The following is a 14,025-nucleotide window of genomic DNA, read 5'->3' as shown; positions in this document are numbered from 1 at the left end:
AATAGATCGACGCCCCCACATGTGCAGAACAAGTTCAGTTTGTTTGATGATTGCAGAAATATGGAATTTACCATGAGAGCTGCACCACATATATAGTTAAAACACTCATAATAGGTCTACTGAACAGTTTTTCTTGCTGTAGGGATTCTTCTGGGCGAATCAATGAGAGCATCTCATCTTTTTTATCAATTTTGGTCTGAGAAACTTGAGGGTGCTCAATTTAAAAATACATTATTTTTTATTAACGCTTTGGTTAGAAGTACAATGCAGGGATGTGTAACAGGTTACATATGTGCACAGCTCACTCTAATAAATGTGATTAAGTAGACTCTCCTGAGTTGGGATGTACAAGGAATACACTGATGTGTTCAGCTGAAATGAAAATATATAGTCAGACAAAATAAAATAATGTCCATGTGAGATAAAACAAAGTCCCTCTTCTCTGGTCCCTGAGGGATAAGCCAAAGCCAGACATAATGATCGATACCGTATAGCAGTTATGATCAGACAGAAATAGTCATTGCACATCTCCAGGAAAGAATCACAGTGAGCTCCCTGGCAGTGTCCTGTCCCTTCAGTAGTACTGTATAAATGCCTCTGCATGTTAAAGAAGGGCTAAATTATGAAGGGAAGCAAGGGAAATATCCCTATTTTACATAGGGGGAACTGAGACACACAGTAAATTAAATCAGTGTCACAAAGGAAACGTGTGATTGGGCTCAGTATTGAGCCCCAGTCTCTTGAGTCCTCAGTCTACTGCCCTACCACTCAAACCACCTTCCTAATTAGTCTGGCTGTCTTTTTATCTATCTATTTCTTTGGTTTCTATCGCCAAAATATCTGAGTGCCCTTCCACCTGCACATAGAACTTCCACTCGTGCCAGAAGACAAGGATGGAAAGTAGCCTATGACCCTTTACCATCTTTTCTTCTCAGACCTGTATCTTCCAGATGATATAGTCCATGGAAAGAAGCTGACTAATTAATTGGCTCAAGGATACCGGTGTTGGGAGATAAATTTCCAACCAGCTATGGAAAAGGTATTTCCAAGCTCAGACCAAAGTGTGGGGGGTAGCTATTTGATACATACCCTGACCACTTTGTCTGCCATTTACCCCTATTCCACAAAGGGCTGATGAGACGTATGATTTAATGTCAGATACTTTAGAAAGGTATCTCTTTATCATTCAAATCCTCTGTGCCAGTTTTTTCTTCTATTTGGATTCACGAAAAAAAATACTGATTCCTACCTTCAAAGAGGGTACATTTTCTGCAGCTTCTGTTATCGGTGAAGGAGGTTGTGAACCTAATTCCCCATTCCCCATGCTCAACATTTACTGCAAAATAGAGTACTTGGGAGACAGGAGTAACAGAGCCCTTTGTGATATCTGTTTAGTAGAATATTTCATCCCACCCATATGCAAATCTAACCTTTCTGATATTTCAACCCTATAAACCCAAAGACAGGATTTCAATAGAAAATATTTACGAAAGGCTTTCTCCTTTATAATCTATTGATTTTAATATCCTTACCACTCCTGTTGAATGTCAGTTTTACCCTGAAGACTGCCCCTGCAAACTTGAACACATTTAATTATTTATACCATTTGGAATATTAGTGCTGAGAAATGAATAAAAGTTTTCGGTTTTGTAATGTTATGATCTAAAGTTTGATTTTCCTCTGCGAAGAATGCTGGTAATTTGATATTGCAATCAGGAGTTGCAGAAGGGTACAGATGACACAATGCAGCTTGAAAGGGTGACATTTATTTTCCACCTTATTTATGTACAGTAACAAAGAGCTCTTTAAATCCAGTGTTCCATTTTAGAGTATACTTTTGCAGCTACAGATTCAGAATTGTCTGTATTCTTTATTTTTTTGACGAGGCACCTAACAGAAGGCTTATTTCTGCCATCAGTTACACATATGCAACCTCCATTGATTTCAGTGGGCGTGGGTAAGTGTAGCTGACAGCAGAGTTTGGCAGATCTAGTTTGCCTTACACACATCACTCACCTCATTGACTAATGCAAGCAAGGTTTTGATGCTGAAGCTTGTTTCTGGCTTAAATTTTCTGTTCATGTAGAAAAATCAAACTATGGAACATATGGAAGCTGTGATTTAAAAAGCAGACAGACAAAAAAAAACGTGTTCTGAAACTTAGTATGGGAGTTTAAAGAATTTGGCGAATTAAAGGTTCATTCTGCTAGAGAGCCAGATTCTGCCACCCTTAGTCAGTGGGAGTAATACCTTACTCTGTTGATTTCAGTGGGACTACTCAGTGAGTAAGGTATTACGCAGTGTACATGTGGCAGAATCTGAGTCCTGATTCAGCAAAGCCTGGGCTTAAATCCCACTGACTTCAAAGGTTGAAAGTTGAGCACATGCTTAAGTACTTGGCTAAATCTGCATCCTAGCACACAGGACCTAAAGTAAAGCCTGCTGAAGTGTGTTATCTCCATTGACTTCGATGGATTTTGGATCAAGCCCAAAATCTGTAGGAAAGCTCACCTCCTAGCTATAAGTGCACCTATACATAGTGCCCTTCAGGAATTGGACCGTGTATCAGTAACTGTGCATTCTTGTGGATTTTCAAAGCACTGAATGTCAATAGTCCCCTCTTCCCCCCAAGATTTGCAGTCTGTTTATGCCATTACACTTTTAGTTCAACTACATGCTGTCCTGCTGGCTGTATAGTTCACAATGAATATTTCTATTTTCTTAAGTTTCTGCATCTTCCTTATGGTCTGCCTTATTCACCAGCTGTGTGATTGTCATACGGAGATTGCCAAGATCTATTCTGCTCTTTCATTTAATCAAGAAGGGGACTCTTGTTTTCAGTCCTGATACATGGCAACTGTAACCATGGGTGTCACCAAATATAGAGTTTCTCACAGATGCGTTTCATAAAGCAGAAATGTCAAAGACTGCCCCCCGGTCTCCACCTCCCGGTGTGCGTGATTTTAAAACTCTTTTGATGGCAGCCAACTTTTCCTTGCCAATATTCCTAAGAATCCTGGTGATGGAATTGTCGCCAGGCTCATGTTATCCTTTGATACTTAGAGTTTCCTGGCTTTTACCCCATTGGCAAGTTACCTAGCTATATACCTTTTAGTAATTTAGGACTGTTGTTTAATTATAAAGCTATGACCAAGAAAGTTTATTGGCTGGAATACCACGGATGCCTGTGAGCTGGATGGGATAAGTCTGTACAGCACTTACTTCCACAATGTTCATCCACTGTTTATTAAATCCACAATTTGGGTTTGGTTTTTGTTTGTTTGTTTTGTTTTAATGGAAAGATTCAAACCTAATGTGGGGCCTGATCTAACGCCACTGAAGTCAATGTAAAGGCTCCTGTTGACTTGATAGATCAGGCCAATGATGCTGTTATGGTAGTTTATGTTTCAGTAGCTTGTAAGAGTGGGAGACCACACATTCTAGTAGTTCTAAGACAGGACTGGGAATCAGGACTGTATGCTATTCCCAGCTCTGCTACCAAGTCACTGTGTGGACCTGGGTTCAATCCTGCAAGGTACTGAGTACTCTTGTAATGTACTACACACACTCAGTTCGCATTGGAGTAAATAGGAATAGGAGGGCATTCAGCACCGCAGGACTGAACCCTTAATCTCTGTATACCTCATTTTCACCATCTGCACAAATAGAGATCATGTTGCTTATCCACCCATGTGAAGTTTTTTGAGATCTGCAGATGAAAATTTCTATATAAGTGACAAGTATTAGCATTATATTGTAGCTCTTCGATTGCCTTTTAGATTAGGTCTTGCACTACTGGTTGATGCTTCTGACTCTGTATTTTACAAGGACCAGCGTATGTCACTCCATCACTTCTACATTGCATTAATTTTACTGGCATCCTGTTCAGCAATTTATTCCCAAAACTAAAATACTCTCCTGACTTATCTTAGCTAAGAGGCTTCACATTTAATGGATTTCCTATTCTTTAAAGTCCCTGGTCACTCTTTGAGATCAGTGAATGCTAAATTCCTTATTGTCCCTAAATGTTCTATGAAGTCATGTCATTCTTTTGCCTTTACTAAGTCTCTTTGCCCTCTGGCTTTAGAATCCACTGCCAAATGAGGTAAAGAACGTTCTGAGTTCTGGGATTTCTAAATCCAAAGTTAAAAGTTATTTGTTCTTTTTAGCATTTTTAAAATGAGTCTTTTAGGAATTGCATGTGCCTCTAAGCTAATTAACTCTTAATGAGCACAAAATGCCTTGGGATGCTTATATGGAGGCCACTGTGGAAATGCAGGCAAGGATTGGTCTGTAATACTGTGGGAGATTAAATGGATGATTTGAGTCTTTTTAAGATGATGGTGCAGATTGTTTCACTGAGACATTTCCTTTTTAAAAAATTCTAAATGAAGCTGATCAGATTTGCAGTCCACATTATGTGAACCCAACCATAGCAATCTTGGGTGCATATTTTTATTTTCCTGTATGGCTTATTATTTTTTTAAATATGGAAAACAAGATTAGAAACAGAGTTTTATATCATGAAAGCCGGGCAATGTTATAGTGGTCACCATAGAGAACTGGAGTTCAGGGCAACTGGGTGCTCTTCCAAGCTCTGCGACTGACGCTCTTGAGCCTTTCAGAGTAGCAGCCGTGTTAGTCTGTATTCGCAAAAAGAACAGGAGTACTTGTGGCACCTTAGAGACTAACATAACTTAGATTTGCAGACTTTAAGGGTGTTCATGTGCACCAGAGTTATTACTAGCAATATGAGTTATTTTATTATTAACACGCATTCACGTAGCACTGCTAAATGGATAGAGCACTTCTTCACACAACTAAAATAGCTCAGGATTCAGATTTCCTGTCACTAGTTTGAAGTGTCAGTTGCCTAAATATATGTGTGTTTATATATATAAATACTGATGATCTTTTGGATAACATTAAGCTGAGGATGTGACAAGACCCTGTCTATTACTCTGCAAACATTCCATGGCATGTTTGCAGACAATTCTTAGCACTTATATCACCTTCAAAATACTTCTCAAATATTACCCGTTTGATGCTCGCAACAGTCATCTGAGGTAATTAAGCATTATTATCAACCATTTTATAGACAGGGATATTAAGAGATGGACAAGAGAAGAAACCAAATGAGAGTTACACAGCAAGTAGGATGTAGAAATCAGGAACACCTGCAATCAGGAGTGGCGAAAGGTCCCAAAAAGTGGGGGGGCCACCGGCTCCCGAATGGTGCCCCCCCCCATGCCACCCCTTTCCCCTGAGGTGCTACCCCTGCCCCCGAAGCCTCTGTCCCTGCTCTGCCCTTTCTCCCTGAGCCCCCACCCTCACGCTACCCATTCCCCCAAGACCCCTCCCAGGCATTATCCCTTCTCCTAAGCCCCCTCCACACCACCCCTTCCCCCCGTGGCCTCTCCCTTGCACCACCCCTTCCCTGAGGCCCTGCTCCCACACCACCTCTTCCTCCCAAGACCCTGCCACCTCCACCCAGTCGCTCACCCTTACAGCCGGTAAAAAGTGGTGGGGCGTATGACCCCCCATTCCAGTGCCCCTGTTTGCAATCCCTTGCCCCACTAGAATGAGGGCCATTGAAGATACCCCTACACTGCGATTGCAGTTTGTGTAGACATTCCCAAACTAGCTTTGAACTTGCTAGCTCGGATACCAGAGGAGTGAAGCTGCAGCAGCAAGGGCTTCAATGCAACCCAGGCCCGTGTATAATTACAAGGTTCCAGGTGGGCTTGGACAGGCTGCACTGAAGCCTGTGTTGCCACAGCTTCATTGCTCCAATACCCAAGCTAGCTCGAATAAAGCGAGTTCAGATATGTCTACACAAACTGCAATCACACTATGTCATTGCAGTGTAGAATGTTAACCCTGACATGCTGACCACATTCCAAGTGAATTAGGCACATAGGTCCCTAGTTAGTTAACTAAGGTATATGGGTACATGACTAAATCTTTGAATGTGCTGATTTTTGATGCCCTGAGCACCCACAGCTGCATTAATGATATCTATAGTTTTTATTACTGTTTAACATTTATATTTTGGTAGCGCCTAGAGACCAACCACATCAGGGACTAGGGTTGCCAGATGCCCGGTTTTTGACCGGAAAGTCTGTTTTATTTGGACTTTTCACAGAGATCCAGTTTAGCCCAATAACAGTGAACGGCAATAACTGCTGCTTAATCAGGACGGTGTTAATGAAGACTCTTCTAAATCGACCTGATTGCTCAGCAATTGCATGATGCCAGTGAGACCCCAAGAGATCTGAAGCCAGGGCGCAATTCTAAGCTTGAGTCTTGTAACACAGAAGTTGTCAATTGAAAGAGTTTTTGTTGTTGTTTGTTGCTGAGAAAAACGTAGGCACTTAATCAGAGCAGCCAATTAATAGGGCTGTCCCGTACGGTGCTTCAGATAAGAAGATCAGGGTAATCTGCTAGCGGGCTATGAGACAGTTTGTGTACATTGACCATCTGCAGGCACGGCCACCAGCCACTCCCAGTGGCCGTGGTTCACCGTTCCCAGCTACAGGTTGCCCACCACTGGTTCTGATCTATTTTCAATAGCCCCCTCTCTGTGGTTGTGGGCGAAACTCTCTCAGATTATTCAGACTGGAACTCTTAATGTGGCTCAGACCACTGAACAGAGTAGGGCCCGATCCTGAGAAAGGCTGAACACCCTCCTCTCACCTCCTATTGATTTCAATGTGGCTGTGGTGCTTAGCACATCTCAGGGACAAGCCCCGCTGCTGCCCAGTGTAGCCCATACCAACATAGTGCTGCAGGGCAGGGGTTACTGCTCTTTTGCAGGTACCATCCTTTGTGTGAAACATAAGAAGAGGTCCCTCCAGCTGTTTCTGGTGGCTGTCTACATGGAAATTAGAAATCTTATGATATGTTTCTAAAAGAGTTGGCGATAACCCCGGAGTCCATCATTTCTGTTCTCTTAGTTTCACTGGGCCATTAAAGCCTCTTCTTAAATGTGGAAAAAGGAACTTCTTGTGGCATCTCAGATGCAAGGCAGGACTCAAAGGGCATCTCAGACTTTGCTTGGCTAGGACCCAGCCAAGGAACAAAGTAACTTTTCTTTACGTTTCGTGAGGCGCTTGAAAGCTTTGCTAAATTAACATTCATGAATAACAAAAATACTGAAAAAAAACACTTAGAAAATTAGGTGACTCCCCCACTGTTCAGCCCAGTATTAAATGACTTGCCGGGGAAAAGAAACACTTTTTCAGATGAGTAAAATGCTTTCATTTAAATTTTTCTTTGAACTTGCCCTGGGCCAATGACCAGAAAAAAAATTGTCAAATTCTAGGTCTTTTTCTTGAGCACTAAGGATCTGATTCAAAGCCTAGTCAAAGTGAGCCTTCCTATTGATTCAGTGGGCTTTGGGTCAGCTCCAAACATTGACCTTCTCAGGATATGTCAACACTGCAATAAAAACACCTGTGGCACCAAGACGCTGAGCTCAGGTCAATTGACTTCGGCTCATACAGCTCAGGCTGCAGGGCTAAAAATAGCAGTGTAGACATCCCCAAGCCCAGGTTCTAAAGCCCACTCCCCTCATGGGGTTTCAGAGCCCAGGCTCCAGCCTGAGCCCAAACGTCTACACTGCAATTTTTAACCCCTTAGCCAGACCCCTGTGAGCCCAAGTCAGCTGACCTGGGCCAGCCTTGGCCATGCCATATGTCTTTTGTTGCAGTGCAGATGCACCCTTAGAGGCAGCTAGTAGTCATTTATGATATTGATAGTCTCCTAGGGCAGGGGTTCTCAACCTTTTTCTTTCTGAGGCCCCCTCAACATGTTATAAAAACTCCACGGCCCACCTGTGCCACAACAATTGGTTTTCTGCATATAAAAGCCAGGGCCAGCATTAGGGGGTAGCAAACAGGGCAGTTGCCTGGGGCCCCACGCCACAGGGGGCCCCCACAAAGCTACATTGGTCAGGCTTTGGCTTGAACCCCAAGTTATGAGGTTCAGGGCGCTGGGCTTCAGCCCCAGGGAGCAGGGCGTGGGGCGGCGGGGCTTGGGCTTTCTGCCCTGGGCCCCAGTGAGTCTAATGCTGGCCCTATTTGGTGGACACCCTGAAGCCTCTTTGAGGGCTCCGGACCCCTGGTTGAGAACCACTGTCCTAGGGGACCATTCTTTTTACCTTTTTGCTGAGGTAAGTGGAGCTTAATTCTAAAAGGACGATCTCAAAGGCAGAAGGCTGGTTATTCATCTCCAGACACACCCAAGTGCTTCAATCAAAGAAAGTGAAAGATTCCTTCTGATTGTGTCTTTCAGGAGTTTGCTGATTCCATATATCAAATGGTTACACAGAAGTTTCAAGAGTTGACAGACAATTTCACCTTCATGCACGCACGCCACAAAACCCTTGCAGGAATTGTGATGACCAGAGGTAAGATGCCCTTTAATTTCATTATTTTATTTTATTTTATTTTATTTTCCTGAAGCATTCTTCATGAATAAGGAATGTATTATTTTACCCAGTCCACAGTACTAAAGAATCCCTTTACTCCAACACAGAAAAATATACAGTAATAAGAGAAAACAAGCGTCAAATATTTAAACTTCGAGCAGGTGCACAAAAAATGTATTGACAGTAGAAATACAGCTAAATTTATAAATATACCATTTTCTCTTTATTCATGGAAGGAAATGCAGATCTGGCTAATTTGATTTCTTCTAATAGGGGTTCCTTTTTAATTATCAATAAGAAAAATATTAGCTCTTTTATTTATTTATTTGTTTGTTTATTTATTATTTTTAGAGCTGGAGCCATTTAGTCATAGGTCTAATTTAAGACTGGCAGGTGAAAACAAATCTCAGCCCATTTCTCTTCCACTCTAAGTAAGCCCAGAAACCTAAGCCCAGAAACCTTTCTATTCTGCTCCCATCTAAACACAGGAAATATTCGGTGAGGAGATGCTTGGATGTTCAGTTCTGTTAGCCTCTAAACAGAGGATGTACTCAACCTGAGAGCATATACTACAAAGACACGTTCAGCAGGTGGATAAAAGCATTGCATAAATGGTCTTACTTTGTTTGTTTGCATAGGAGTGATTACCTCGTTTCTGGGCGCCTTATGATATTTATGAGAATGTCACCATCCCAGATACTGCATTAAACATCATTCTCACTCAGAAGTGTGGAGCAGTAGATAGACTTTAGATATAAGAGGGAAAACTTGGAGGTGAGAGAAATGTATAATTAATCCAGGCTTTTCTGTCTTGTTCCTTTCAGCAATTACATTAGCCTGATTCAACAGGGGCAATTGTGCGTATTGCAGAACAGCAGGCTGGAGATAGGATTACCTACCAGGTCCTTTCAAACTACAAATTCTACATCCTATAGACTAACACATAATTCCACGTACTTGTTGCCTCCTATTGAAAGGGAAAGCATGAGAAATCAGCATTAGAATCACAGAAATTAGAGACAGAGTTGGCCTAATAGTCTTTTCCACCTTTTGTCAATGCAGCATTGCTCCCCACCTATATTTCCTACTACTTTGACCAACCTACTATCATTATTGTTGTTTGTATTGTGATAGCGCCTAAGAGCTCCAGTCATGGACCAGGACTCCCATAGTGCTAGGTGCTGTACAAACATAGAACAAAAAGATGATCTCTGCCTCGAAGAGCTTACAGTCAAAGTAAAAGAGATGAGGGGGGATACAACAGTCAGATGGGGGATCACTAGGAAACAATAAGATAATACTGGTTAGCCCGTTAGGCAGTGGTCTCAGTGTACCAACTGTCTAACCAATATCAGGTTTTTTTGTAGGCATCATAGCATAGGAAAAAATGTAAGGGCCTTGAAGCAGGACAGTGAGGGAGCTTTGCACATGTTTAGGGGAGCTCTTCCTGAGCATGCGGGGCCTCAAAGGAGAAAACATGAAGTTGTTTCTTTGAAAAAGTCTAGTTGTTGGTGTCCTGAGTAATGTGGCTTCAATCACTTCCTTTGGGAGACTGCTCCACAAGTGAATCAATCTCATCATCAAGAAGCTTTTCCTAATATTCAGCATACATTTTCCCATTTATAACTTCATCTCATTCATACCCATGGTGCCACCCTAAATAACCCTTCTGCTTCCTTGGGACCCAATCCTAGCTCCACTTAAACAGGCACAGTAGAGCCAAAAATACCGTAAACAAAGCCATTAGGTCCATGCATAGCCAAAATAAACATAGGAGTAGTGTAATGGAACATGTCCACTGACCCCTCCAGCCCAACAGTTGCTGGACATGGTCAGGTTGTATTGGTGGCTTTGCTTCCTTGTGTGGGGAGGGTGGGGAGTTTGAAGAGTCCTTCCTCCAGCTCCTTTTGAATTTCATACGAGTAAAATCCTTTAACTGGGATTTTATTCTCTTGCACTTCACATTTCTCCATATTCAGCACAAATCCAAGAAACAAATATATTTAATTTATCCTCATAGGTCCATTCCTCCAGACTCCTCATTATTTTAATTTTTTTTCCCTCTGAATTCTCCCAGTTTAAATTGTCTCCAATTGTCATTAGATTTTACTGGTCCTAAGGAGCCCCCCAGACTGAACTCACTGCTATAGGTGTGCTCAAGAGAAGATACCAAGCCAAAAGCAGCCTTATCTGGACACATTCCCCATGAAGATTTGAATCCCTTCTTGCATGAGCATATCTGCAAACTCGTGGATAGAGAGAATTATTTGCCATTTGTGAAACTACATTCTGTTCTGTCCTTGCAAGGTTGTGCTCTTTTCCCAGCCATCATTCCCAGAGGTAGCAAGGATCATGAAGGTATAAGGTTTCAAAGGTGGTAGGAGTAGGTTTCACTCTATCAGCAGACCTATGAATAAGTGCAAATCTCTTGTGTTATTAACATGGAATCTGGCTGCTACCGTGGAGAATTGTAAAAGCTAAGCAAATAATAAATAATAACAACAGCAATAAAAATAACTCTAGTAATGTCTTATTGAATTTGGTGAGATACATAGCTCCCTGCATCCAAAACTCATTCTGTTTTTCCCCTCATTTCAATTTAAAATCATATGGCTTATAAATAGAATTTTCCATGCTTGTGCTGTTTTCAGGCAAAACTTGTAAAAAAACACAATGTGCTTGTGGGATAACTGCTGTTGAGATAATACAGCAGCTCTACAAACAAAACAAAAGTGCAGCAAATTGGTTCTCTTTTCCTGATCTCTGGCATTTTTTTCTGCTTTTTCAGATTACAGGGGAAACCAAAGAGAATTGCAGTTGAGTGCTGTGTCTGAGTTATGTTTTAGCACCAAGAGCAAATTCCTAGCTAGAAGGAAGAAGAAAGAGGAAAAAAATGTAGAAAATGATGTTACTGAGTGGCTGTGAGTTTTCAGTAGTGATAAATTGCTCGTAGGAAAACAGAATTTCCATCCCACAGGAAATTCTGACATTTCAAATTTTGTTTTCATCTCGAATCTTGATGAAAAGTTGAAATCTTGAAATATTTAGCAAAATGGAAATTCCAAAATATTTTGATTCAAAAACGTCAAAATAACCTTGTGAAAGGTTTCATTTCCATAATGCTGAAATATTGCAATGTAATGTACATGAAACAATAAACTCAAAGCAAAATGTTTCAACACTATTAGAACAAAATGTTTTGACATTATCGGAGTGAAATATGGCAACATTATTGGTATGAAACAAGAAAATTGAAAGAAATCATTTTGAAACTGTCAAATTGGTTGAAATCAGCACATTCCCATGAAAGATTTTGATTTTGACAAAATCACATTTTCCAATGGAAAACTGTTTTGTGAAAAAAAAATCAGCCATCTCTAGTGATAACATAATCGACAGAGAATCACAGAAAATAAAGATCTACCCCTTTTCCATCCAGGATCTTGTGAAATAATTTCTTAGGTTTATTCATTAGTGTAGCACAATATTAATGTGAGGGCCTTATTCTCACCAGTTTTACACTGGTTTAACAAAATGGTTTGTCCAACTCACTTTTACTTCAACTCAGAAAACTAGAAAGACAACCAAGACAGAACTGTATCAAATACAGACTGTCAACTCAGAATATACATGTTTAGTACTTGCTGAGCAATTTTTCAGAGGAGGCGGGTGGTATCAAGTGCATATTCAAGAAAGGATGGCTAAATTATCTGGAACAAATTCACATTATGCTGTAGATTAGCATTGTGCAAAACATTATCTAGAGATGGATCTGAACTGGAACAGATCCCAAACCCCTCCATCTTTCAGGAGGCTCAGACTCTGATCCAAATGCAGCATGTCAGGCTCATCAACATAAGATGATGTGAACCATTTTGCACTTCGCGAATGTTGGGATCTGGATCTAGAATGAGCTTTGCATCTCAGAAACATCCCTAATGTTGAGAACTAATTTGAAATTGAGCCTAAGCTCACTGAAAGCTTGGGCCAGGTTCACTAATCTTTCTGCGACCCTGGGCTTCATCTTTCGACAAACCACATGCACATGCTATCCGGCCCAACATCCCCCAGCCTTGTTGAGTTCTTCTGGAGTGGGGATGGACTAATCCCCTGGCACTTTAGCCCTTACTGTCCAACCCTTACTACATATCTGGGCCACATAAAAATAGCTGTGATGGCAATAAAATGTCATCCTTATCCCTTTGGTATTTTGACATTTGTTTTGGTCTTGTCCTATATCTCTGTGCTAGAGCTGTGCAATCCACCACCTGCACATTGCACTGTGCTAGGAGGGAAGGGCAAAGGGGAATGTAGATGGCACCTTTGCCAAAGAGCAACAGGACTTGTTCCTCTCCACCCTTCCCCCTGTACCTCCACGTTTTCACTATTGTAGAGGAAGAATGAGGCCACGTTTTCAACACTAGTGTTAGTTTATTTGGAGTGTAAAGTGATATTCGTATTCTAAAGGCAAGTGTAAAACAATGCTAAATTGAATGTTTTGTTCAAGTGGAGAGTTAAAATGGGAGGATAATGCCAAACTGGACCAGTGGAGTAACTGTTCATTGGGTCTCTCCTCTGCCAAGCCAGCAGCACCACTCTGGGAAGTATGAGAGCAAGGGAGGCAGGAAAGCAACCCAGGAAGAAAAAAAGAGAGAAGGAGACTCAAAACAATCTGCAGCCCTAAGCAACACTTCAGCGTGCCCCCCCCCCCCCCATAACAGGGGACCTCTCCCTCCGGGTGTGTCAGGCTTGGGGGAGGGAAAGGGGGTCTGTGAGCCTTCTGGTAGTTCAGTGCTTATGGTAAAAGCAACCTGGTGCATGGGGCTACAGTACCAATGAGTTTTGGCTCAGCCACCTCTGCTGCCCTAGGCAGAACCTATGCAGCTGCCTCATTTGCCTATAGATAGAGCATCCCCTGGAGGAGATGAATGAGCACTCCAACAGGAGGAACTTTTCCACTTTGTTGGGCAAACTTCTCAACAGTCAGAGAACATCAGTCCAAAGGGGGTTCATGACAAATCAAGGTTTGGAAGAAAGAAGATCCATTTCTTTTGAGAAGTCGATGGTTTAATTAAGGGGGAAAGGGAAGTTACTGTTAAGTGAGGCTTTCTGGCTTACTGCAATCAAGTTTTAATTGGCTTCTCATGGGCGTGCTTCTGTGCATTTATATTCCTCCTTTCCATTTAGGGCATACCACAGGCAGAATGCCTCCTTTTGCACCATAAGGGTGGTGTGCCTCTTTCCCTGCGGTCTGTACAATTCTGCTTCTTAGGCATAATTTGCCGATTATGAAGACCAAACTATTGTTATATTTTTGTGTCCTGCAGAAGGGACAAGAGAAGAGAGCCTTGTAGTTTTGTAACTTTTGCTATGAGACACACAGCATCAGAGAACATCCACACTGTTATTCAACCACTGATAGTTTTCTTTTGTGGACATTAATAAATACACGTGCATGTGATGGCCACCCACTTGGCTTATACACTAGGGAGTGAACCAGGAATGTTCAGAGCTAAAAGCACAGGCTGCTACAGCTTGAGTTAAAGAGACAAGGTTTTATAGTTGTGAGCTGCTACAACTCATATCCTGTGTGG

The 14,025-nt window shown here is 41.8% G+C and overlaps 1 protein-coding gene across 1 annotated transcript in view; it reads left to right on the top strand.

The window, feature by feature from the left end:
• ADARB2 (adenosine deaminase RNA specific B2 (inactive)) overlaps positions 1–14,025 on the top strand; it is a 414,939-nt gene that overhangs the window by 317,870 nt on the left and 83,044 nt on the right. Inside the window, exon 4 of the mRNA XM_024203992.2 lies at positions 8,296–8,410. Coding sequence (XP_024059760.2) covers positions 8,296–8,410 — 115 coding nt within the window. The remainder of the gene's footprint in view (positions 1–8,295; positions 8,411–14,025) is intronic.

Source organism: Terrapene carolina, unplaced genomic scaffold, assembly GCF_002925995.2.
Source record: "Terrapene carolina triunguis isolate 2854851 unplaced genomic scaffold, T_m_triunguis-2.0 Scaffold111, whole genome shotgun sequence".
Lineage (NCBI taxonomy): Eukaryota > Metazoa > Chordata > Testudines > Emydidae > Terrapene > Terrapene triunguis.
Note: the sequence above shows the minus strand (reverse complement) of the source record. Positions and strands in the feature narration are given on the sequence as shown.